This window comes from Podarcis bocagei (genome assembly GCF_964188305.1).
Source record: "Podarcis bocagei genome assembly, chromosome: 1".
Taxonomy (NCBI): domain Eukaryota; kingdom Metazoa; phylum Chordata; class Lepidosauria; order Squamata; family Lacertidae; genus Podarcis; species Podarcis bocagei.
In genome coordinates this window covers 2,523,143-2,549,373 of record NC_138125.1, presented here as the reverse complement: position 1 = coordinate 2,549,373, position 26,231 = coordinate 2,523,143, and the positions used below count along the sequence as shown (strand labels likewise).

General features: G+C 47.2%; 1 protein-coding gene across 2 annotated transcripts in view; it reads left to right on the top strand.

Moving 5' to 3' along the window:
• The window catches only part of MDGA2 (MAM domain containing glycosylphosphatidylinositol anchor 2), a 412,109-nt gene that overhangs the window by 184,989 nt on the left and 200,889 nt on the right, over window positions 1-26,231 (top strand). For both annotated transcript variants that reach the window (XM_081195650.1, XM_081195649.1), the window contains exon 3: window positions 24,058-24,232. In XM_081195650.1, coding sequence (XP_081051776.1) covers window positions 24,058-24,232 — 175 coding nt within the window. The remainder of the gene's footprint in view (window positions 1-24,057; window positions 24,233-26,231) is intronic.

Here is a 26,231-nt window from a genome sequence, read left to right as displayed (position 1 = left end):
GGGGGAAGAAGGGGTAGAATACCTTCTCGCCAAGGAGGGCACCCCGGCCAGTGCAAACAGCTGGGTGCCGGGCTACGCCTTGGACGAACCTCTGCTCAAAGACGAGTTTCATGCCCTCTTCCCACATAGACCAATGCCAGCAGAATTTTTCGACGACTGGCTTTTCACGCCAACGCTTTCTGCCAGCACGTTCCGGGGGTTCGACTCGGACGAGGACCCGATACGAGACGCCCGTTCCCCGGAGGGGTCACCCTCGGGATCTGCCTCAGAACCCTCGTATTGGTGGGACGATAGACCAGAGGAGCAGTGGCGCAGGAAGTGGCAGGAAGGTCCAGGACGAGCAACGCCGCCAGGAGGAAGTGAGGGAGAGACGGACATGGACATTTTCGGGGACGACCCTGGTTTCGAGCACGGCGGCACAGAGATGGAAGCGGAGGTGACCGTCGTCGATGAGAGCAGGGAGGCAGAGCCGGGAGACTTCGGATGGAGGCCCGCCACGGGAAGCGAACTGTATCCGACGTTCGTCCCTCTGACACAGCAGCACCCAGTTCCCGCACCGGAAGGAGGGGAGGGGGGAACGGGGGGCTTCGAGGGGGGGATGGATGTCAGGGGTTCAGGAGCAGAGGCAAGGGCAAGGGAGGAAACAGAGAGCGAGGGGGAGGAGGCAGAAGAAAAGATGAGTGATGACGACGACCCGAGATCTCCGAGTCTTTCCAGTGAATCAGAAGATTCACAGAAAGGAGCACCAGTGGTCAGGGCAAGGGGGGAGCCTAGGGGGACACCCCAGGAAGATAGAGCCAGAGGGGACTCAGAGGAGAGCAGTTGGAAATCGGGACCAGCGTCACAGCCAGAGAGCAGGGAAGAGGAGGAGCGCCAGAGACCAAGCGCTGGCAGCTCGCAACAGGGGGGAGGGCACGAGTCAGGAGTGGCCACACCTCCATCGGGGAGCGAAGAAACGGTCAGACGGAAAGTGGAAGGTTGGGCGCGCACGCCAAGTTCAAATGCACAGGAAAGTGACGCAGTAGGCAGCCAGGAAAGGGAGCCAGGTCCTAAAGCCCGGCGCAAGGAGACAGGGAGTTCCGGGGGGTCGGCGTCAGAAGAATCCCGGAAGGAAGAGACCCCGGGGGGCAGAGGGACCCAGAGGAGAGCAGTCAGGCGGAAAAGGTGGAGCAGGGCTAGGATATTAAGTTGGTGCACAAGGGGCGGAGACTCAGACGGAGCTTCGCCGATCTAGCCATTAGACGTAGAGTTGCACGCAGCAGCTTGGGAATGGAAACTGTAACTCAATAAAGACTTTTACTTAATGACCGCTGGCTAGCGTGATCCTCTGTGAGCTAGGATCTTGAAGCAGCTCTGACACATACGCTTCAGGTTACAGAGTCCGCTAACCCAGAAATAGTACCTCGGGTTAAGAACTTTGCTTCAGGATGAGAACAGAAATCGTGCGGCGGCAGCAGGAGACCCCATTAGCTAAAGTGCTGCTTCAGGTTAAGAATGGACCTCCGGAACAAATTAAGTACATAACCAGAGGTACTACTGTATATACAACTTGAGCATAGGATGCTGGGGCTCACAGCATCAACACCCCAGCATATATTGCTTCTCCATTAGTCGCAGATTTGGATCCAGCACAGAGCAAGCAGGTTTCTGTGTCTCCAGCTTCTAGCCTGTTCTTCTACCTCACAGCTAGACGATGGGGTTGAGGAAAGGCCCACCCATTATCCTGAAGGGCCCCACCGCTTACCGTATTGGCATGAATATAAGCTGCACCCGGATATAAGCCACACCTTTAAAACTGGAGGGAAGAAAAAAATACCCCAATATAAGCTGCTCCATCCCTGGCTGCTCCTGGCTAAATATGGGGGGGGGGCTGTGCTCTCTCGCTCTCTCCCTTCCCGGCCTTGGGGCAGAGGACGGGGGGTCACATGCAGGGCGGGCGGTGCTTTGCCACGCTCCTGGCGCTGTTTGCCCCACGCTCCAGGCTGCATACTGTAAGGTTGCGAATATAAGCCGCACTTTAAATTTCCACGGTCAGAATTTGGGAAAAAAGAAGAGTGAGGCTTATATTCAGGCCAATACGGTAGTTGTACCTCTTGCAACCTGGCTCACCCTTTTGGGATGCTGATGAAGACACTTGTGTGGCCAGCTAAGACCACTGTCATACAGAAGAAAACCTTATCGGACCAGCATAGCAAAGTCCTCCAATCCTCACTGGGCACAGGAGCCAAAGAACTGGAGGAGACTCAGAGCATCTTCCAGACTGAAAATACAAATACCCAAAATACCCACAATGATTTCAAAACAAAGGCAAACGAAAACCAGGAGAGGACACCAGAAACTTCTCCATCTTAGTAGGATGTTGTTTTTGTAAAGAAAATTTAAAATATATATTTAAAGACAGAAGGCCTCCTTCCCTTCCCTGGGCTTTCCTTACTGTATCCATGCAATTGTCAATCAAAGGATGGAGATTTTGTCTTATACCTTTTTTTTAAAGGTGCAATTAGGCATAATGACATGTTCAAATGATTACACATATGAAAACTAATTGCATAATTGAGGATCATTATGCTGATGAGGTAAATACCCAATTACCAGAAAAAGCTTCTTTCCCACCTAAAAAATAATAATCAAGGAAATTGGCAGGAACCACCCCAAAAGAGTAAGTTGAACCCCTGAGGAGATCATCAAAGTGCAAATGTTATTCACAGGGGGGAGAGAGAGAGACCTGAGCAGGGATTGTTAGACTGACACATCCTTGAGCATTTCCAATATGTAGTTCAGATGCAGGAAGTCCCATGTTCTGTTGCAGAAGGACAGCGCGGCTGGATCAGGCCAGTGACCCATCTAGCTCAGCTTCTTGTTCACATAGGGGCCAACCAGCCACCTGCAAGCAGGATTCGAACACAGAAGCATCTGCAAGCAGGATTTGAACACAGGAGCATCACTCTCCCGTCTTGCGGTTTCCAGGGAGGCAGAGCACATATTCCACAACTGTCCCGTTTTATGTGCGACATCCCGGAATCACTGAACCCAATCCCAGCTTCTGTTTGCATCTCCGGTTTTTTGGTCCGGTGCGAGCCATCAGGGTCATGCCAGAGCTCTGGCGCACCTGCTGATGAGAGCTAGAGTGCCTATCAGACCCTGCTGACTTGTGCAAGAACTCTGAACTGGAAGGTGCGCCTCTCCTGACTTCCCAGTTTTGTGGACAAAAATGTTGGAGGGTATGGTAGACCATAGCCACTGTGGCTAGTATAATAATAATAATAATAATAATAATAATAATAATAATAATAATAATAATTTATTATTTGTACCCCGCCCATCTGGCTGGGTTTCCCCAGCCACTCTGGGTGGCTCCAACAAAGATTAAAAATACATTAAAATGTTACATATTAAAAACTTCCCTGAATGTGGCTGCCTTCAGATGTCTTCTAAATGTCAGGTAGTTGTTCATCTCTTTGACATCTGGTGGGAGGGTGTTCCACAGGGTGGGTGCCACCACCGAGAAGACCCTCTGCCTGGTTCCCTGTAACTTGGCCTCTTGCAGTGTGGGAACCGCCAGAAGGCCCTCGGAGCTGGACCTCAGTGTCCGGGTAGAATGATGAGGGTGGAGACGCTTTTTCAGGTATACTGGACCGAGGCCATTTAGGGCTTTCAAGGTCAGCACCAACACTTTGAATTGTGCTCGGAAACGTACTGGGAGCCAATGTAGGTCTTTCAAGACTGGTGTTATGTGGTCTCAGTGGCCGCCCCCAGTCACCAGTCTAGCTGCTGCATTCTGGATTAGTTGTAGTTTCCGCCTCACCTTCAAAGGTAGCCCCACATAGAGCGCATTGCAGTAGTCCAAGCGGGAGATAACTAAAGCATGCACCACTCTGGCTAGACAGTAGTCATCTATAGCATGGGTAGGCAAACTAAGGCCCGGGGGGCCGGATCCGGCCCAATCGCCTTCTCAAACCGGCCCATGGACGGTCCAGGAATCAGTTTGTTTTTACATGAGTAGATGGTTTTTTTTATTTAAAATGCATCTCTGGGCTATTTGTGGGCCATAGGAATTTGTTCATCCCCCCCCCATATAGTCCAGCCCCCCCCCCACAAGGTCTGAGGGAGAATGGACTGGCCCCCTGCTGAAAAAGTTTGCTGACACCTGATCTATAGCCTTAACTCTCTTCATGAATTTGTTTAATCCTCTTTGAAGGCCATCCAGGTTGGTGGATTCCTGTGGCAGGGAGTTCCATAGTTAACTGAACTTAAGTTGACTATGTTCTGCACAAAGGACTTCCCATTATCTGGCCTGAATCTTCCAACATCCAGCTTCATTGATATCCCTAGTAATCTGAGAGAGGGATAACCTGCTTTTTTTTCTTTTTTACTGAACGTTTTGTGTATTTAGCCATGGAGAAAAATTGCTGCCATGGCCCAGTGCACATAAAACGTTGTTCTGGAATCTACCCCGCTTCTCGTTTAACTAATGCTGTGGGGTTTTCACCATGGGAGCTAGCTTAAGTAAACACTATTGTATTGCAAGAAATCAATAGTGTCTGTGCGCAAAGGACAGTATAGTGGGAGGAAAGAAAACATTCAGAGAGCGTGTTCCTGGATGCTCAGTTAACTGGATTTAATTTGAAGTGGGGGGAGGGGGAGAAGGGGCCAAAAACAGTGCCAAGGCTGCTGTAGGGAGAATGGCTGGGACAGCTCAGCACCAGCCTAGCGGTGTAGTCTTTGACACTCTCTTGTCTCCAAGGATATGAGTTCGAGTTACGGAGCTGTCAGGCAGGTCAGTGGTTCACCCCTGGCATACAGCTCGATGCATGATCCTGCTTCAATACCTCTCGGATTATTTCGCTTGGGAAGAAAGGCTTTCAGAGGCTCAAGGATCTTCCTGCTTGCAGGGCCAGGATATAGAGAAACGCTCCCTGGAGCCCCGAGGATGGAGAGCTGATTGCAAGCCTCTCAGCGGTGGGGTGAGAAAACCTCTTCCTCTGGGTCGCAATTTGCAAAAGTGAGCCATTGCCCCTCAACAAAACCAGCATCACGGGAGCCAGTGTGGTGCATAGCTGTCAACTGTCCCTTATTTGGTGGGAAAGTCCCTTATCCCAGCCCGCTGCTGTCCCTTATTGATGATGTCCCTTAAATTTCCCGGGTTTCAAAGGAAGCAGCTCCTCTCCCTCCCTCTCTGCCAGCCAGGGAGGAGGGAGGCTCCAGCTGTGTTGCTTGGCTGCGTTGCTCACCCAATAAGGAGTCTAAGAACGACTGGGGGGTGGAGCTTGCATGCCTTGTGCTGATCAAATTGGCCACGTTGCCTGGGGACTCGCCTTTGCTCAGTGCTTCCCAGCGGAGAGGTGACGGTGGTTTTCCTCGCTGCATCCCCTTTGCCGTGTTGCTGTGCTGTGGGAACCACCGCTTGAGGCTTCGTTTGGCTGCTGGCTGGGCTTTCTGCCTTTGGCTCAAAGGGGCTCAGAAGTTGAACATACCTGTGTTCAGAAAATCCCTTATTTTGGCTGCTGATCCCTTATTTTCGAGGCTGCTGGTCCCTTATTTTCAAATTTGTAAGTTGACAGCTATGGCGTGGTGTAGTGGTTAAGAGCGCTGGACTCGTAATCTGGTGAACCGGGTTCGCTTCCCCGCTCCTCCACCTGCAGCTGCTGGGTGACCTTGGGCCAGTCACACTTCTCTGAAGTCTCTCAGCCCCACTCACCCCACAGAGTGTTTGTTGTGGGGGAGGAAGGGAAAGGAGAATGTTAGCCGCTTTGAGACTCCTTCAGGCAGTGATAAAGCGGGATATCAAATCCAAACTCCTCTTCTTTGCTGTTGCTTGGCATCCAATGAAGTTCAGTGCTGGAAGATTCAGGAGAAATAATAATAAGAAGAAGAGTAAAATAAGAAGAGTAAAATAAGAAGAAGAAGAATAAAAGGAAGTCTTTCTTCAAGCAGCGCAGAGTTAAACTTTGGAACTCCCTCCCACAGGAGGCAGTGATGGCCAACAACCTAGATGGCTTTAAAAGAGGATTAGACAATTTTAGACCCTCAGACCCTTGGCTTCGTGACTCCCTGTTTCTCAACCCTCGGACCCTTGACTTTGTAACTCCCTGCTACCCAGTGTGGTGTAGTGGTTAAGAGCAGTAGATTCGTAATCCTCCACCTGCAGCTGCTGGGTGACCTTGGGCTAGTCACACTTCTCTGAAGTCTCTCAGCCCCACTCACCTCACAGAGTGTTTGTTGTGGGGGAGGAAGGGAAAGGAGAATGTTAGCCGCTTTGAGACTCCTTAAAGGGAGTGAAAGGCGGGATATCAAGTCCAAACTCCTCCTCCTCCACCACCACAATATTCAGCCCTGCACCTCCCACCAGTGACTTTCCATAGATGTGGACTTGTCAGCAAGTAACCTGGGATTGGCAGGCAAGCAGAACGCAATGAATGCCCTTTTCTTTGGTGTATAAGATATTAGAGGTTACCGCTCACACACTTCCACTGCACTTTTCTGCTTGTGTGGTGGCACCTCGGTAAAACCACTTCTTACGGTTTGTAGCAGAGTTTTCCCCGGAGGCAGAGGACAAGAACAGGAGTCATACTCAAATTCTCAGTCAAGAGCTTCTTTATTGCTTGACTGGTTGCACGAGTATTTCTGTTACCATTATATACAAACTATTCACATTCCTTCTTTATCTCTCCTGCACGGTATAATCTCAGTCCAGTAATCAACAATCCTGACACAGCAAAACTCATAGTATCAGCAGCACACATTGTCTTACTTCCAACCTTGTTGTCAGCGTCCGTGCTGACAGCATGTGTGTGTGTGCTTTCCTCTTGCAGAAATTGCAGCCTGCAAATTCCTCCCTTTATTTGCACCTCCAGCTGACACCAATCAAACCTAGAGTGCCACTCCTGCACACTAAAGAAAATTTTGTGGGACACTGAATGCCAGGAACGAACAGCAGCAGCAGAGAAAACAAGTTCCCCTCTTTACTTTCAACTTTCCTGGGCACATGAAACTAATGATAATTATCTTGGATTTCTGGTTATCCCCCAAGAAAGAAGGGAATTTTTGCTGGCCAGGTTTAATTCAAACCCATCAAGCCTCCTTTGGAGTAGGTCCTCTGGAATCGTGGAAGGAGAAGGAATTTGCCCATGTCAAGACCACCTGCTGGAAACTTTTACTCATATGGTCTTTAAATGTAAACTATATGCTGATCTCCACCAGCAGTTGCGTGGCGAGTTCCCACCTCCCCCTGGCGGAAATAAAGACACGTGACACAATTATTTTGGTTAATGGGCTAAAATGGCCACAACTTTATTTGTTACAGGTGATGAGTGGTAGTGGCTTAGGCATTGGTCCTAACCAACTATCCGGCCTGTTTGCTTGAAGTCTGGGAAGGGTCAACCACCAGTAGGGGGAGTCCTGCTGATGCACATCAACTTGGAACTCCCCCGGGGTCACCGCTTGGGGGCATGCCCTAGGCCCTCACCTCCATAGGCTTCAGACAGGGCCACGCCCCCCGGAATCCTTTACCGGACTACCCTTCAATATGTGGGGCAGGTGATGGCGCTTCCTCCCCTCTTCCATCTACAGAGCAATACCAATGCCTAACCACCAATACCCAGAAAGTTGTGATGATTTGCTACGAGGTAGGCAAAAAAGCAAATGGCTGGTGCCAATTTGCCAAGTGGAAAAATTCCTAACAGGCCTCTCAATGGCGACCAACTGAGGTCCATAGCAAGGTCCAAAGGAAAACCTAAAGGGCGGGAGGGTGGGAAACCGGAGGAGCTGCGGTGGCAAAAGAGAGAGAACCTACGTTAAATAGCGCAAGCCACGCCCCCCAGGCCAGCCAATTGGCTGGCTAGGGGGGTGACGCGGCTGGGGATTCCCTCAATCGCACGGAGCCTGGGAGCCAGCGCCCGCGCATGTGGAGAGGGCGTGAAGCCCGCAACCCCACATCCTCTCTAGCTCGGAAGTAGCTTTTCTAGATCAACTCTGCATCCCAGCAGCAGAGAAAACATGTTCCCCTCTTTACTTTCAAATTTCTTGGGCACATGAAACTAATGATAATTATCTTGAATTTCTGTTTCTTCCCCCAAGAAAGAAGGGCATTTTCGCTGGCCAGGTTTAAAGAATTTGCCCATGTCAAGACCACCTGCTGGAAACTCTTACTCACATGGTCCTTAAATGTAAACTATATTCTGATCTCTGCCAGCAGTTTCTAGATCAACTCTTCATCCCAAATGGAACCAGAGTTGGAGGTCATACATTTTCTTTTATTGGGGAATGATCAGGAGCTCACCAAGTTAGTGGCTAAATATCTTCATTTGGTTTTTTGTCGCAGAAGCACATTGCAGACGTCTGATCTCCCTGAAGACCTAGAGATGTAACGTTAGACTTTTTTGCCTCTCTTCATTTGACAAATGTTCTGTGACGTTTGGGGAGGTGGTAATTCTGTATTGATTTACTATGGATGTTTGTATGTGATGCCAATAAAAGTTTGGATGATGATGACTGAAGAAAATTATGGAACCCTCTTTAAAGCTTCCAGGAACTTTTATCTGTTTCTTGAAGAATGTTTTCCTAACGTAAGAATTTTTTGTCATTTTTAACCAATTATGGAGGCTTGGTGGGCATTTCCCTGGGCTGAACTGAAGGCCAAGTCAGGTTGCTTATGAAGTTTTCCACCTGCAGATTTGTCCCTGGATTTCAGCATTAGGAACAGAAGATGTTGAGTCAGACTACTGACCCACCCAGCCTGGCCTGCTATACTCACCATAGGCTCTCTGTACAATTTAGAGGCCTGGTCATTGTGTAATGGGCGGTTTGGTGGCTCCTCTGTCCTCAGAGGCTGGGGTGGCAATGGCTTGGGAGAGGGCCTTCTTTGTGGTGGCTCCAAAGAGGTACACCCAGCACCTTCATTGTACAACCTCCAGGGGATATGGAAGACACAACTCCCTACCTGTGCCTTTTGACACTCAAGGTGTACGTTTTTAGGACCCACCTTATTTGCATGGTTCCAAGTTTGTTTGTTTGTTTCATAAAATCTATGCACTGCTTCATTATATATATAAAAAATCTCAAAGTGCTTTACGAAAATATAAAACCATAGAATCAGGGGGGAAATTGCAATACATTACAACTTGCAATAAGTTAAAATTCCAAAACAAATTAAATGTTGCATCAGCATCAGGTGTCAAAAAAGAATACAGTGCAGCAGCAGCTGTTGTTGTTGTTTAGACGTGTCCGACTCTTTGTGACCCCATGGACCAGAGCACACCAGGCACTCCTGTCTTCCACCGCCTCCCGCAGTTTGGTCAAACTCATGCTCATAGCTTCGAGAACACTGTCCAACCATCTCGTCCTCTGTCGTCCCCTTCTCCTTGTGCCCTCCATCTTTCCCAGCATCAGGGTCTTTTCCAGGGAGTTTTCTCTTCTCATGAGGTGGCCAAAGTATTGGAGCCTCAGCTTCACGATCTGTCCTTCCAGTGAGCACTCAGGGCTGATTTCCTTCAGAATGGAGAGGTTTGATCTTCTTGCTGTCCGTGGGACTCTCAAGAGTCTTCTGCAGCACCAGAATTCAGCACCTACGTGATATCAATAGGCAGGAAGTGCTAAGTGTAATTGTTTAATTAACACTGGAATGGAAAATGCCTCTGTGTGTTGCTGAAAGGTTTAACATTGGAAAATTCAACTGAAGTATACTAAATGGTCTCTGAGCTCTTTGACTGGTTGTTAATTAACTATTGTTGTTTTCTGCTAGCTAACACATGAGTGTTTAACCTTAGATCAGGTGACAAGGTATTTGGTTGCAAATCTCCATTTTGAAAGGGTGTTGTCTTCAGTTTTTGTTCCCAGGCTTTGTGGAAGGAAGGATGTATAAATGGATATCCAGGAAAAAAGCTGCAGGCAAATGGAAGCTGGAAGGAAAGAGAACTTTTGATATATTTTTTTTACTTCTAAGGTGCTAAGTATTGTCTGGAACTATCATCTACTGCCTTTTTTTTTTGTTTTGAAGAAAGTTCTGCAAGTAAAACTTTAATTAGACGGATGGGCCTTGACAATGTTTTATTTCCAAACGGAGTCAGTTCTTATGCATCCAGTCATTTCAAGCTGCACAATATAAATATCTGCAGCAGAAAGTTCCAATGTTCAGGTGAAGGCCACACTAAGCGGTCAAGTTCTTACAGATGTGTAACAGGGATTATGCGGCAACTGGTTGCATGGGCATGTGTAGGGCAAAGGTATCTTGTAGGTTGTTTTGTAGTTCTCTTGAAGTTGCTTGTAGTTGATTTCAACATTGTGTTTTAATGTTGTGACCCGCACTGGGAGATTTGGTGAGAAGGGCAGGTAATAAATAAGTAGGTAAGCAAGTAAGCAAACATTCACTAGTCACGTTAATAAAAATATATCTGGAAGTTGTCCTGGGAAGTCCTGATCCATTAAGGAGAAAGAATCTATCTGCTGTATTCTGAAAGCAAGAAGGGAAAAGGTTACAAGCCTGGTAGATGAAGGGAACGCAGTGGATGTAGCCTACCTTGATTTCAGCAAGGCATTTGACAAGGTGCCCCATGATATTCTTGTAAAGAAGCTGGTAAAATGCGGTCTTGACTATGCTACCACTCAGTGGATTTGTAACTGGCTGACTGACCGAACCCAAAGGGTGCTCATCAATGGTTCCTCTTCATCCTGGAGAAGAGTGACTAGTGGGGTGCCACAGGGTTCTGTCTTGGGCCCGGTCTGATTCAACATCTTTATCAACGACTTGGATGATGGACTCAAGGGCATCCTGATCAAATTTGCAGATGACACCAAACTGGGAGGGGTGGCTAACACCCCAGAGGACAGGATCACACTTCAAAACGACCTTGACAGATTAGAGAACTGGGCCAAAACAAACAAGATGAATTTTAACAGGGAGAAATGTAAAGTATTGCACTTGGGCAAAAAAAATGAGAGGCACAAATACAAGATGGGTGACACCTGGCTTGAGAGCAGTACATGTGAAAAGGATCTAGGAGTCTTGGTTGACCACAAACTTGACATGAGCCAACAGTGTGACGCGGCAGCTAAAAAAGCCAATGCAATTCTGGGCCTCATCAATAGGAGTATAGCATCTAGATCAAGGGAAGTAATAGTGCCACTGTATTCTGCTCTGGTCAGACCTCACCTGGAGTACTGTGTCCAGTTCTGGGTACCACAATTCAAGAAGGACACTGACAAACTGGAACGTGTCCAGAGGAGGGCAACCAAAATGGTCAAAGGCCTGGAAACGATGCCTTATGAGGAACGGCTAAGGGAGCTGGGCATGTTTAGCCTGGAGAAGAGGAGGTTAAGGGGTGATATGATAGCCATGTTCCAATATATAAAAGGATGTCACATAGAGGAGGGAGAAAGGTTGTTTTCTGCTGCTCCAGAGAAGCGGACACGGAGCAATGGATCCAAACTACAAGAAAGAAGATTCCACCTAAACATTAGGAAGAACTTCCTGACAGTAAGAGCTGTTTGACAGTGGAATTTGCTGCCAAGGAGTGTGGTGGAGTCTCCTACTTTGGAGGTCTTTAAGCAGAGGCTTGACAACCATATGTCAGGAGTGCTCTGATGGTGTTTCCTGCTGGGCAGGGGGTTGGACTCGATGGCCCTTGTGGTCTCTTCCAACTCTATGATTCTATGATTCTATGATTCTATGAAGGTTGTTTCCCCTGCCTGCATTGACAAAAATACAAAATAAATAAACCAGCCATTCAAGGGAATTATTTAATCATAGAATTAGTATTGATTATTTCATATGAAAAGTGCTAAATGTGAAGCGATAAAAACCTCTTCACATCCCAGAGGAACAAGTTAGGGGGATTAATGGCTGCCTTTGATCACTTGGTGGGTGAGCCCCCAAAAGAGATGCCTTTACAGCGTCCCGTCTTCCTTGCCTTCGCGATAATGACACATTTACTCGGATCTGTTATGATGGCGATTTCCAGAATGCTCTTCTCATAAGACGGCTCCAGCAATTTTACTTTTAACAGCATACCTTCTTTTCTGCATAATGCAGCCATTAACTTGCTCGGGGGGCTTTTAAGCCTCTCATTTTGAATGCAAGCATTTCGCTACCCCTTTATTTGTGCCAAAGAACTGCCAAGAGTTCAACTTCCAAAAAGCAATTCCAAACAGACACACACATCCACAAAACCTTTGCCCCCCCCACTCAATTTAAAAGGAAAAGGAAACAAAATCCACAGGCATTTCTATAATTCGGAATCATAGAATTGTAGAGCTGGAACTCCTTTCTTGTAACAACCCTCCAGAACAGGGGAAAACAAGCTTTCTCCATCTTCCATGTGACAGCCCTTCAGATTTTTGAAGATAGCTATCATATCTTCTCTCAACCTCCTCTTTTCCAGGCTAAACATGCCCAACTCCCTCGACCATTCCTCATCAGGCTTGGTTTCCAGACCCTTGGTCATCTTGGCTGCCCTCCTCTGTACATGTTCCAGCTTCTCAACATCCTTCTTAAATTGTGGCACTCATAACTGGACACAGGAATCCAGATTAGGTGGCCAGGACAAGGCAGAATAGAGTGGTACTCTGTCCCCTTTTTGACCTCCAATATTGGGGGGATCATACAATTGCCATGTTGAAATGGACCTCATGGGTAATAATAATAATAATAATAATAATAATAATAATAATAATAATAATGGGCCGAGGCCATTTAGGGCTTTAAAGGTTAGCACCAACACTTTGAACTGTGCTCAGAAACATACTGGGAGCCAATATAGGTCTTTCAAGACCGGTGTTATGTGGTCTCAGCAGCCACTCCCAGTCACCAGTCTAGCTGCTGCATTCTGGATTACTTGTAGTTTCCGGGTCACCTTCAAAGGTAGCCCCACGTAGAGCGCATTGCAGTAGTCCAAGCGGGAGATGACCAGAGCATGCACCACTCTGGAGAGACAGTGTGTGGGCAGGTAGGGTCTCATCCTGCATACCAGATGGAGCTGGTAGACAGCCGCCCTGGACACAGAATTGACCTGTGCCTCCATGGAGAGCTGTGAGTCCAAAATGACTCCCAGGCTGCACACCTGGTCCTTCAGGGGCACAGTTACCCCATTCAGAACTAAGGAGTCTTCCACACCCACCCACCCTCTGTCCTCCCAAAACTATACTTCTGTCTTGTCAGGATTCAGCCTCAATCTGTTAGCCGCCATCATAGTGGTTGAGCAGGAAGTTTGAAAGGATCAGCGTAGGTTGTTAGAACATAGCCATCATAGTCAGCAGCCACTCATAGCCCAATCATAGAACTGTAGAGTTGAAAGTTAACCTAAGGATTATCTAGTCCAACCCCTGCAATGCACGAATCCTGTCCACAGCCATCCCTGGGAAGGCTTGAACTACCGACCTTTTGATGAAAAGCCAGACCTATTGTTCCACCTGGTAACTCTCCTCCAATAAGTTGTCTAATCCTCCTTTAAAGACATTGGCGTTGAACTCCATGAAAGGAAGCAAGCAGGAAGCAAACAAAATCAATGTTTTTGATATTTGGTGCAATCAGTAATAAATGAATTTGTGGTTCTCCTCCCGTGAGTCTTGTTCTTCCCGATTTGCTACTTAACTGCTGGGAAAGGAGATTGGGCAAAGCTGTGTGAATCAAAGGGGAACATCTGCAGAGGCTAAAGGAGCCACACCAAGTTATCCATCACTGTGAGAGATGCAGCCTGCAGGGAGATGTCAGACATACTTTGGCACATGGTCGCATCCCAACATCTGACCTGAGCTCAGAAGTCCAGCCTGTTTAGTCTCTGCACCTTGTCTGGATCATTAGGCGACGGCGTCTAATGAAGGAGAGCCTGTAGTCTCTCTCCCAAGAGGGCTGGCGCGTCAATGGTTTGCACCATACTGTCAAGCAGATGATCTGGAGCAGATGATCTAATTAAATTAAGCTGCTTAGCCACAGATACTTCAGCTATCAGAGAAAGTTAATCATGTCTGGAAGTACTGGGCTTTAACACTACAACTCGCAGTCGTCCAACCAAACTGAATGTCTGAAGATTCGGGACAGACTCCCAGAAAGTCCTCCTTGATGTGGCACATAGTTAAACTGTGGAACTCCCTCCCACTTGAGGCAGTGGTGGCCCCTGGGTGGCTTTAAAATAGTATTGGGCAAATTCATGAAGGAGAGAGTTCTCAGTGGTGACGAAGCAGGGTGGCCCTGCTCTGGCTCCAAAGTAGGAGGCAACAATGCTTATGAACCCCAGTCGATGGAAAACAAAGGAGGGGAGAGGGTTTTTGTCATAGAGTCATAGAATTGCAGAGCTGGAAGGAATCCTAAGGGTCATCTAGTCCAACCCCCTGCTGTGCAGGAATCACAGCTTGTTCTGGGCCTGGGGGTAACCCGTGAAACGCGGTCCAGGACCGGTCCAGAATCCGAAGGTTCTGCTGGGAGTCAGTCCAACAGGGCCAAGGCAGGACATGAGGCAGGAAACCAGGCAAGGACAGGTACAGTATCTCAGGCAGGATCTGGCACACAGCAATGTTGCTCCCGCAACCTGGGGCGGGGTCAGACAGCTTTTTATCTCTGACGGGGTAATGGCCGATCCTGATCCCCCGGCGACTCACCTCCCTGTCTCGCCCAAAGGCCAGCACTCCTCCTGCGAGTACTCAGGTCTCTCCTTCTCTCAGACCTCAGTCTCTGCATCTCAGGAGATGTCGGTGGGTTACTAGACCCAGGGGCCGCCTCAGCCTCCCCTGACCCAACCAGTAGTGGAGCAGCTGTAAGTGATGGCCCAGCTGGAGGCAACGAGGTCATATCCGCATCTGGAGTCAGGGCAGGATCAGGCCCCTGACTCGACACAGCTGGTGCTTGTTGCAGGGGAACCTATGCAGACTGGGACTCTTCAGGATCAGGCCCCAGACTTGGTTCAGATGCCTCCTGAGGCAAAGGATCCGGTGCATACTGAGACTCCTCTGGTTCCGAGTCCGAGCCCGAGTCCATCACACAGCTGAAGCATCCTTGACAGATGGCCACCCAAACCTCTGCTTAAAAGCCTCTAATGAAGGTTCCATAATAGGCCTGATCCAGCGGGCTCCTCTTCTGTTCTTAAAAAGGTTTGCAAAGTCTTTTTAGGAAGACAGGATGTTGATTGACTCATTCCTGGATTCACATTGCCTAGAACAAGGGGCAGATCAGGAGGTCTGAAGGAGCTCAAATATCCACCCCCTGTGTGCAAATGGACACCGAAAGAAGAAGAAGAAGAAGAAGAAGAAGAAGAAGAAGAAGAAGAAGAAGAAGAGGAGGAGTTTGGATTTGATATCCCGCCTTTCACTCCCCTTCAGGAGTCTCAAAGCGGCTAACAATCTCCTTTCCCTTCCTCCCCCACAACAAACACTCTGTGAGGTGAGTGGGGCTGAGAGACTTCACAGAAGTGTGACTGGCCCAAGGTCACCCAGCAGCTGCATGTGGAGGAGCGGAGACGTGAACCCGGTTCCCCAGATTACGTGACTACTGCTCTTAACCACTACACCACACTGGCTCATCAGGTGGCAGGATCCTGTTCAGCTTCAGTTGCCTTGTTCTGAGCAGTTGAAGCTCCATTCACCTCAGGGCAGCAGAGGGTTATTGCTGTGCACAATTGCTTTGAAGGCCTTTCAGGTAGCCAAACACTTCCTCGGTGTGTTAAGCTATAAGAAGAGCTGAGCCCTGAGGCACAGCAGAAGGAAACGTCTCAATATTAAGTGCCAAACCTTTGGATGATAAGGCCTGGAGGATGTGGAGCTAGACAGGAAAGAGAGATGTTTCATCTCTTGCAGGGAAGAAGGTCAGAGGGAATCTCCTTCTGCAGACCCTCAGAGGAAGAAGTCCCTAGGTTGTGTTTCCATATATCTATGACGAAAAGGTTCCTTGCTTTCCCCCTCGCTGATCCATGGGAGAGTTTGACGGAGGGTCTCAGGAGAGAGGGTCCAGGGTGGGTATTTGTTATGGCCCTGGCCAGCATCCTCTTCTCACAAGGCCCAAACAGATGCCAGTGTGAAGCTCACAAGCACAACATCGCAAGCGGCCTCTCTTGTGGTTTCCAGCAACTGGTCTTCAGGAGCTTTGCTGACTGTGGAGGGAGAGCAGAGCCACGTTGGCCAGGAGCCACCAATAGTCCTCTCCTCCACAAATTTGCCTAATCCTCTTTCAAAGCCGACCAGGTTGGCAGTCAGCCCTGCTGACTGCTGGAGTCACCGTATTTTTCGCTCCATAAGACGCACCTGACCATAAGACACACCTAGTTTTTAGAGGAGGAAAACAAGGAAAAAAAATATTCTGTATGAAACAGTGGATGTATGATTTCTGTGTGTCATGTTGTGGCCACAGACATGTGATTTGACGGTGAGTTTGGGGTGATCCAGTTCAAAAATCCCGAGGATCCATGTGGATCCGTGCTTTGTAACCATGTTTTTGCGTCATTGCGGCCCCACGCAGCAGTGGGTGCGTGATTTTTTTTGGAGCAGGCTGTAGCCATGGAGATGCTATGTGATCTGATGGTGAATTTGGGGTGACCCAATGCAAAAATCCTGAGGATCCATGGGCTTTTACCTCCCCCCTCCTAGTCAGCCTCCTTTACTGCTAGCATCCCTTATCTCCCTCCTGATAGCTTGCCGATCAGCTGTTCAGCAGCTTCATTTCAACACCCCCTTCCCTCTTGTGTGCCTTAGCGTTTTTCTTTAGCTGGAGCAGTTTTTTGCTCCTCCTTTTCTTCTAATTTCTCTCCTCATTGCTTTAGTCTTCCTGTCTCCTCTCCTTGCAAGTTTGCTGTCTTTACTTCCCCCCTCCCAGGCAGCCTCCTTTATTGCTAGCGTCCCTTATCTCCCTCCCGACCGCTTGCAGATCAGCGGCTTTGTTTCAACACCCATTTCCCTCTTTCAAAAAAGAGAGCATGATTCGGCTCCTGACACATTCACTCCATAAGACACACAGACATTTCCCCTTACTTTTTAGGAGGAAAAAAGTGCATCTTATGGACCGAAAAATACGGTAGTTCTCCCACTGCTTGAAATCCTGCCTCTTCAAACCTTCACCTTCATTGCATGTCCACAAATTCTAGTGTTATGGAAGAGGGAGAAAAACCTTTCCCTCTCCCCCTTCTCCATGCAAACTTCTATCATGCCGGCTTTTACTTTAAACTATCATTATTATCAACTGTGGGACTTGCTCTCGGGTGATTATCTTGCAAACTATTTGATATTCCCGTTTTTTGTTCTAAGCTGTAGATGACCAAGGCTGCTTTTCTCTGCATCTCACAGCTATTAGCATATGAAATAAGGTACGAAGGCAGGTTTCCATCCCGGCCTTGCATATTCATCACTCTGCTGCCTTCTTTCAAATGGAGAGCTGCATCCTATACATTTTTCCAGACTCTGTGGGTGGCCAGTAAGTTACTTCCTGCCGCACAATAAAAATTTACATCCACCTCCTGCAAGTATTTACAAATGGGTCTACAGTAAAACCTGTAATTTGCCACACGGGCAAGGTGTGCCGGGGCCTCCTCCCTCCCTAGATGTTCTTCTCTGTTACGAAGCGGGCTGCGGGTGTCAGCCTATCAGCATTAGCAAACAATCCTCTCTTTTCCAAGCAAAATATGCTAAATGGGAGTCTTTGGTGCCTCGCAAGCTAAGCAGCCTGCTGTTTCAGGCCGCGGAAGTGGAGCGCAGACGTGGCAATTTGCAAAAGTTCAGTAGGAGACGGTGATATTTCATCATTCTCCTCCTTTACAAGGCTCACGGCAGAAGCTACATCTTCGCATTTAATGGGGAATAGTGCCTGGCAAACTGTAGGAATGAATCAGAAGTAGCTGCAGGGATTCGTCGTGGAGTTCAAACTTCTGTGTTCTGCAAAGGAGACCATGTGTGTTGCACAAGAGGAGCTTTTTCTGGTGGGACCTCAGCAATCATCTGGAGCTGGAGCTCTTCAGTGGCTTGTGTGGCATGTGGACCAGGACATGGGACCATCCAAAAGCTCAGTGGTAGAGGGGCTACTTTTCATGCAGAGGTCACAGGTTCAGTCCATGGCATTTCTGGGAAAGGGAAGGGATGTCTCTGCAAGACTCTGGAGAGCCAAAACAGGTCATAATAGAGTGGACAACACTGGGCTCAATGCAACAGTAGTTTGATTCAAGGCAACTCCTGATCTTCCCATTGTCAGTGGCGTATTGTGGGTTGCCAGTGCCCGGGGCAGGCAAGCCACGGACGCTGCCTGTGCTCCTCCCCACTGGAGCCAAGAGAGGCCACGCTGCACTGCCTGCCTACCTATACAGTGGGGAGCCTGGCTGGCCAACACGGCCCTTGGGGGGCAAATCCCCCTGATGCCCACAGAAAGGGGCACTGGGCTCTTCCGTGCTGGGGTTGCCCCTTGCCTGTCTCCATCTGCACCCACTCACTGTGGACCTAGGCTGCTCTGCCAGGGTGAGGATTCCCACAGAAGTTGGCACCTGTGTGGGGGTGCCTGGTTGCACCCCCCAGAATTTTGCACCCGGGGCCACGGCCCCCCCTTGCCCCCCATTACACCACTGCCCATCATTACTGGTTATCTTCCTCTTCTTTTTATATACATTTTAAGTTAGCTCCAACATCCAGTTGGAATGCATTTCCCATTTCTTCCATTTGTACATTTTATTAAAAAAGAAATATAAATCAAATGCCATATGATTCGCTCCATCCTTCTTTGCTTGCTAATCTCAAAAGGCGCAATGATGATTCCAAATTCTGGCTCCCGTGAAATAATGCAATGAAGGATGCATTTTCTAATGTGAAAGCAGGAAGGGGAAGGGAGAAAACAATCAATTTGACCTCCGATCATGCATTTATCCAGTGGCACATTCCTTGTACAAATGATTTAAAGCTCCTCATTGCCAGGAGTTTAATAATAGAAAAATGCTGACAGTCTGAGATGGGGGGGGGGTATATCTGTGCTAAGGTTGGCTGTCTCGCGTGTACGTCGAGTTTTCTTGACAGAACACATCTGTTTGGTTTTAGACGGACTGACAGATGGTGCTTGTCTTGTCGAGTGTGGCACGGATGGGGGCAGCTGCCACTCCAAGCTCTGAAAAGCTCTGGAAAGACATTGGCAGTGCCTCCCATTGCATTTGGAACGGCATTTTGGAGCAGACATTGACCACAAACCCTGAGGCAAAATGCACCACTTTCTAAGTCAAGAGCGTGCTGCCGGTTTCCAAGATGGCGGAGCTATTGTTGCACGTAGACATGATCTTCTTGGGCTCCTTGGTTTTTCAAGATGGGTGGGATTTGTGAAAGGGCAGACTGCCTACTGTTATGAGTAGGTGACAAGACAGCCATCTTCAAACATCTTCTTAATATCTTAAAAAGCACTGTAATAACACAAATCTCCAGACAGATTTGGATTGAATCTTGAAGTTCAAGGAAATCATAAAGTAACATTTTCCCTGATAATTAACTGAAAAGAAACATAAAAATGAAGTGCCTATAGTGTAAGGTATAAAAAGGACAATGAGGTGAATCGGAAGTTAAAGGGTATGTAATGTCAAATGAGGTGTTGTTAGTCAGTGTCTATGTTGTTTTTTGTTTTGTTCACGTTCTATGTAAATGGTTTTGTAATAAAGAATCTTTTAAAATATAGTAAATAAAAATAAACAATTGTAACACCCGTGCTCAGAGATGTACTATGGTTGCTGATTTGCTACTGGGCTGAGTTCAAGGCGTTACTATTATACCAAGCCCTTAAGAACTTGGGACCAGTTTACCTGCAAGATCTCCTTACCCGACATGTGCCCTCTCAGCTGCTTCAGTTAGCCGAATTGGCACTTTTACAGCTGCCACGTAATACCTTCATTGCATTTGTAAGAACGTAATGGTGACAGCAGTCACAAAATTAAAAGATGCCTGCTTCTTGGGAGAAAAGCAATGACAAACCTAGACAGCATCTTAAAAAGCAGAGATATCACCTTGCCAACAAAGATCTGTATAGTTAAAGCCATGGTTTTCCAATAGTGATGTATGGAAGTGAGAGCTGGACCATCAAGAAGGCTGATCGCCGAAGAATTGATGCTTTTGAATTCTGGTGCTGGAGGAGACTCTTGAGAGTCCCATGGACTGCAAGAAGATCCAACCTCTCCATTCTGAAGGAAATCAGCCCTGAGTGCTCACTGGAAGGACAGATCCTGAAGTTGAGGCTCCAAGACTTTGGCCCCCTCATAAGAAGAGAAGACTCCCTGGAAAAGACCCTGATGTTGGGAAAGATGGAGGGCACAAGGAGAAGGGGATGACAGAGGACGAGCTGGTTGGACAGTGTTCTTGAAGCTACCAGCATGAGTTTGACCAAACTGTGGGAGGCAGTGGAAGACAGGAGTGCCTGGCGTGCTCTGGTCCAGGGGGTCACGAAGACTCGGACATGACTAAACGACTAAACAACAACAACAATCTTTAGTATGGCAGCACTGAAACTTTGGAACTCCCTGCCTCATGATATCAGGCAGGCACTTTCACTTTATTCTTTTTGGCGGACAAGCCTAATCCAGATGCTTAGAAAGTTTCTATGTGTTATAATTTCTTTTAGTCTGTTCTATCACGTTTTTACTATTTGTAAGTTTTGAATTATGGCTCTAAATTTTTTAGTGGCAATTTTATTTTATTTTGTCTTTTTTGTAAACTGCTTTGAAGTTTTCCCTCCACAATTCATCAGCGTATAATTTCATGAAATAAATAAGAAACCTCATGCCTGCCCCTGCCCGCCATCTCCTTCTAGCTGAGATATTAAAAATAGGCAGAGTATTGGCTGAAGCGCACAGATTCTACTTGGATGCTGTGAAAATGGCTTTCATCTCTGTTGAAAAATAAATGGGTGGGTTTTTGTTTTTTTTTACAGTTTCCGAAACCTGTTCCCTAAGATTATTGTGTGTGCTTAAATATGTGGTGATTTGCAGACAGTGTTCTTCAACATCTCCAGAAAACAGACAATTAGATGCAGATGAGAGGTTTAGCAGAAATGTTTGAACATCTATGGCTAGCAACGCATGCTAGTTTGAATATCATTATTGCTGTACTTCTTACTTTATTGCTTTTTATGATGGGGTTTGACAATTGAGTTATATAGATACATTGATATTTGCATTGTGACTTGTTTACCATCTTGACTTCCTGAGGATATACCGTATTTTTCGCTCCATTAGACGCACCTGACCATAAGATGCACCTAGTTTTTAGAGGAGGAAAACAAGAAAAAAGTTATTCTGAACGAAACACTGGATGTATGATTTTTGTGGTTCATGCTGTGGCCACAGACCATGATATGTGATTTGACAGTGAGTTTGGGGTAGCCCAATGCAAAAATCTTGAGGATCCATGTTGATCCGTGCTTTGTAACCATGTTTTTGCGCCATTGTGGCCCCATGAAACAGTGGATGTGTGATTTTTTTTGCTGCAGGCTGTAGCCATGGACATGCTTTGTGATCGGATGGTGAATTTGGGGTGACCAAGTGCAAAAATCCTGAGGATCCATGGCCTTTTACCTCCCCCCTCCTAGGCAGCCTCCTTTATTGCTAGGATCCCTTATCTCCCTCCTGATCGCTTGCTGATCAGCTGCTCAGCAGCTTTGTTTCAACATCCCCTTCCCTCTTGTTTGCCTTAGTGTCTTTTCCTTAGCTGGAGCAGTTTTTTGCTCCTCCTTTTCTTCTAATTTCTCTCCTCATTGCTTTAGTCTTCCTGTCTCCTCTCCTTGCAAGTTTGCTGTCTTTACCTCCCCCCTCCCAGGCAGCCTCCTTTATCTCTAGTGTCCCTTATCTCATTCCCCAATCACTTGCCCATTAGTGGCTTTGTTTCAACACCCACTTCCCTCTTTCTAAAAAAATAAACTCACGTTCTGCTTTTTGCCCCTGGGCAATTTGGCCCCAGGGACCACTCATTCGCTTCATAAGACATACAGACATTTCCCCTTAATTTTTAGGAGGAAAAAAGTGAGTCCTATGGAGCGAAAAATACACTAGGTGGAATAAAAGGGCTGGACTCAACTCACAATGGCTATAGTTTGCCTCCATGGTTGGAGGGAGCGATGCTTCTGAACATCAGTTGCTGGAAACCACAGGAGAGGAGAATTGCTCTTGTGGTCTAATCCTGCTTGCGGGTTTCCCAGGGGCATCTGGTGGGCCATCGCGAGAACAGGATGCTGGACCAGATCTGGCAGGCATATCCTCCAACATTTCCCCTGCCCATCTCACTGGGTTGCCCAAGACACTCTGGGCAGCTTCCAACCCATTAAAAAACCTTTCCTCTTCAGGATTGCCTTCAGACATCTCAGGAGTCAGATAACTTAATACCTTCCAACATTTCTCCAATGAAAACTGCTGTTCTTTAGTCATTTAGTCGTGTCCGCCTCTTCATGACCCCCTGGACCAGAGCACGCCAGGCACTCCTGTCTTCCACTGCCTCCCGCAGTTTGGTCAAACTCATGCTGGTAGCTTCAAGAACACCATCCAACCATCTCATCCTCTGTCGTCCCCTTCTCCTTGTGCCCTCCATCTTTCCCAACATCAGGGTCTTATTCAGGGAGTCTTCTCTTCTCATGAGGTGGCCAAAGTATTGGAGCCTCAGCTTCAGGATCGGTCCTTCCCGTGAGCACTCAGGGCTGATTTCCTTAAGAATGGAGAGGTTGGATCTTCTTGCAGTCCATGGGACTCTCAAGAGTCTCCTCCAGCACCATAATTCAAAAGCATCAAGTCTTTGATGATCAGTCTTCTTTATGGTGAAAATAGGGATGTCCTAAGGAAAATCAGGACATTCCAGGGTCAAATCAGAAAGCGGTACGGCTTCTGTAAATCCAGGACAGTCCCTGGAAAATAGGGACACTTGGAGGATCTGCCAGCAGGTTCTTCATATGGTTGCATGCCACCCCAATCTCTGAGCAGTGCGAGATTCCAGGAGTTCGAGGTGCTCAGCCAGAGTTTGTGTTTCCTTTTGGTGATTAAGTCACAGTGAGATCGTGGGGTCTTCACAATATATTTGGTTTATTTACACCTATATAGAACCTGGAGGGGACACAACTAGGGCTGGGCGATGCCTGGTTTTCAACATTGTGATATATCACCGACTAAACAGCACAATAGATCAATATATCACAATGTCTGAAATAAGGACGGGCCTAATGGGGTAATGTCTTGGCAACTGCTACTACTTAGGGGTCTAAAACTGATATGTGTTCACATATTTTTACAACCGTCATTTAATATTCCAGGGCACTAGAGGCGGTGCGAATCATGAGAGAAGTGATTTACGGCTTCACAGTTTTCCCCGCATCACACTTTTTTACACAGCACGTGCACACATCATGATGTATCGCCTTGTTGAATATTACGAAACCATTATCATGGGATTGGATGATGTATCGAGACATTGTCCAGTCCTTGTGACAACATCAATGCCCTCAAAAGGTCCTCCTTCTCCCATAGCCACAGGCTATACAGCAGTAAGCTAGAAACAGATTTAAACATACAGCAACATGTCTACATGTCTAGGCAGGTTTGTCTAAGCAAAAACATTTCCCGCAGGTGCCGAAAACAGTACAGTGAAGTTGCCGGCCTGATATCAATAGGCAGGGAGTTCCGAAGTCTAGGTCCTGCCATGCTAAGAGATCAATTTCTTACAAATGTAAATGGGTTTTGTGACACTTGTGACAGTGCCAGTTCCTCAGATCAAAGCAGAATGGAATTAATAATAATAATAATAATAATAATAATAATAATAATAATAATAATAATTTATCTATACCCTGCCCATCTGGCTGGGCTTCCACAGCCACTCTGGGCAGCTTCCAACAAAATATTAAAATACCGTAATGCATGAAACATTAAAAGCTTCTCTAAACAGGGTTGTCTTATACAGAGCAAGGTGTTCTCAAGGTAAACTGGCCCCAAGTTGTTAAGGGTTTTGTATACTAATTGTAGCCCCTTGAACCTTGACCAGTTTCGATGGTTCATGAAACACCAGAGTCTCTCTTTTTCTGTCTCTTCAGAAAGCAGCCCTCGCTCCGCAACACAAATGGGCATGCTAAAGTAACAATCTGTTTTGATGCTTGCTCAGATCAGGTGGACCAAAACAGCAGGAAGTGCCTCTGACCGGTTTCAAGACTCCAGCGTCTTCAACGAGACGTTGCGGATCGCCAACATCCAGCGACATCAAGGAGGCCGCTACTACTGCAAGGCGGAGAATGGCTTGGGCTCGCCAGCGATCAAATCGATCAGGGTCGACGTGTACTGTAAGTGCCTGCTTCTGGAAGCCCCAGAGCAGTTCTTTTCTCTGTTGCGGTTGAGCGTCAAAATGCCACGGCTGGGAGCCTGGAGGGAAGAGAGGGGTTGACCAGGCAGGGTGCCAGGCAGGTGGCCGGCAGAGTTTGCTAGCGTTTGAACGCAGCCATTTATTTTGTCCAAATATTTTATTGTTTCCACTTATTTATACGAGAAGCAACAACCAATATTCAACAATCCCACGCCCAACAAAAGCACTAAATGTTTATTTTATTGCATTTAACTGGTTCTAGACAAAGGTCTTGTTCCATAAGTTGTCATGTGTTGGTGAGCACCAATAAGCACATTCTGCCAATGTAATATGTAATAAAACTGTGGCAGGTAGATTGAAAAGTAGTGGTCTTCTCGTTTATGCCACTCTCTCAGACAGGGTCTGTAGGTTTGTCTAGTAATATTGCACCCAGAGTTGTGAGGTCCAGATCTCAAACAGGTCTGCATTTAGCGAATTCCAATCCCTTGCAATAGTATACTGTGCTGTTAAGAACTTTGCTTCAGGATGAGAACAGAAATTGTGCTTTGGCGGTGCGGCGGCAGCAGCAGGAGGCCCCATTAGCTAAAGTGGTGCTTCAGGTTAAGAACAGTTTTAGGTTAAGAATGGACCTCCAGAACGAATTAAGTGCTTAACCCAAGGTACCACTGTAATATGATAGAAGTGCTATTTTAGGAACCAAAGGGAGGTCTTGTTTTGTGATAAGGCCTGCGTCATGAAAGACCCTTTTCCCCAAACAGAAAGACTTTGGGGCATTGCCACCACATGTGGATAAGTGAGCCAATGGCCTTACTATTTTGTCAACACATTGCTGATACACTTTTAGTCATTTCACCAAGCAATAATGGTTATACACACCGTTTGTGTATTGAGTGCCTTTTCATATGACAGTTCATAGACACATAGAATAATAGAACTGTCGAGCTAAAAGGCACCCCAAGGGTCACAGAATCATAGAATAGAATCATAGAGTTGGAAGAGACCACAAGGGCCATCGAGTCCAACCCCCTGCCAAGCAGGAAACACCATCAGAGCACTCCTGACATATGGTTGTCAAGCCTCTGCTTAAAGACCTCCAAAGTAGGAGACTCCACCACACTCCTTGGCAGCAAATTCCACTGTCGAACAGCTCTTACTGTCAGGAAGTTCTTCCTAATGTTTAGGTGGAATCTTCTTTCTTGTAGTTTGGATCCATTGCTCCGTGTCCGCTTCTCTGGAGCAGCAGAAAACAACCTTTCTCCCTCCTCTATATGACATCCTTTTATATATTTGAACATGGCTATCATATCACCCCTTAACCTCCTCTTCTCCAGGCTAAACATGCCAAGCTCCCTTAACCGTTCCTCATAAGGCATCGTTTCCAGGCCTTTGACCATTTTGGTTGCCCTCCTCTGGACACGTTCCAGTTTGTCAGTGTCCTTCTTGAATTGTGGTGCCCAGAACTGGACACAGTACTCCAGGTGTGGTCTGACCAGAGCAGAATACAGTGGCACTATTACTTCCCTTGATCTAGATGCTATACTCCTATTGATGCACCCCAGAATTGCATTGGCTTTTTTAGCTGCCGCGTCACACTGTTGGCTCATGTCAAGTCTGTGGTCAACCAAGACTCCTAGATCCTTTTCACATGTACTGCTCTCAAGCCAGGTGTCACCCATCTTGTATTTGTGCCTCTCATTTTTTTTGCCCAAGTGCAATACTTTACATTTCTCCCTGTTAAAGTTCATCTTGTTTGTTTTGGCCCAGTTCTCTAATCTGTCAAGGTCGTTTTGAAGTGTGATCCTGTCCTCTGGGGTGTTAGCCACCCCTCCCAGTTTGGTGTCATCTGCAAATTTGATCAGGATGCCCTTGAGTCCATCATCCAAGTCGTTGATAAAGATGTTGAATAAGACCGGGCCCAAGACAGAACCCTGTGGCACCCCACTAGTCACTCTTCTCCAGGATGAAGAGGAACCATTGAT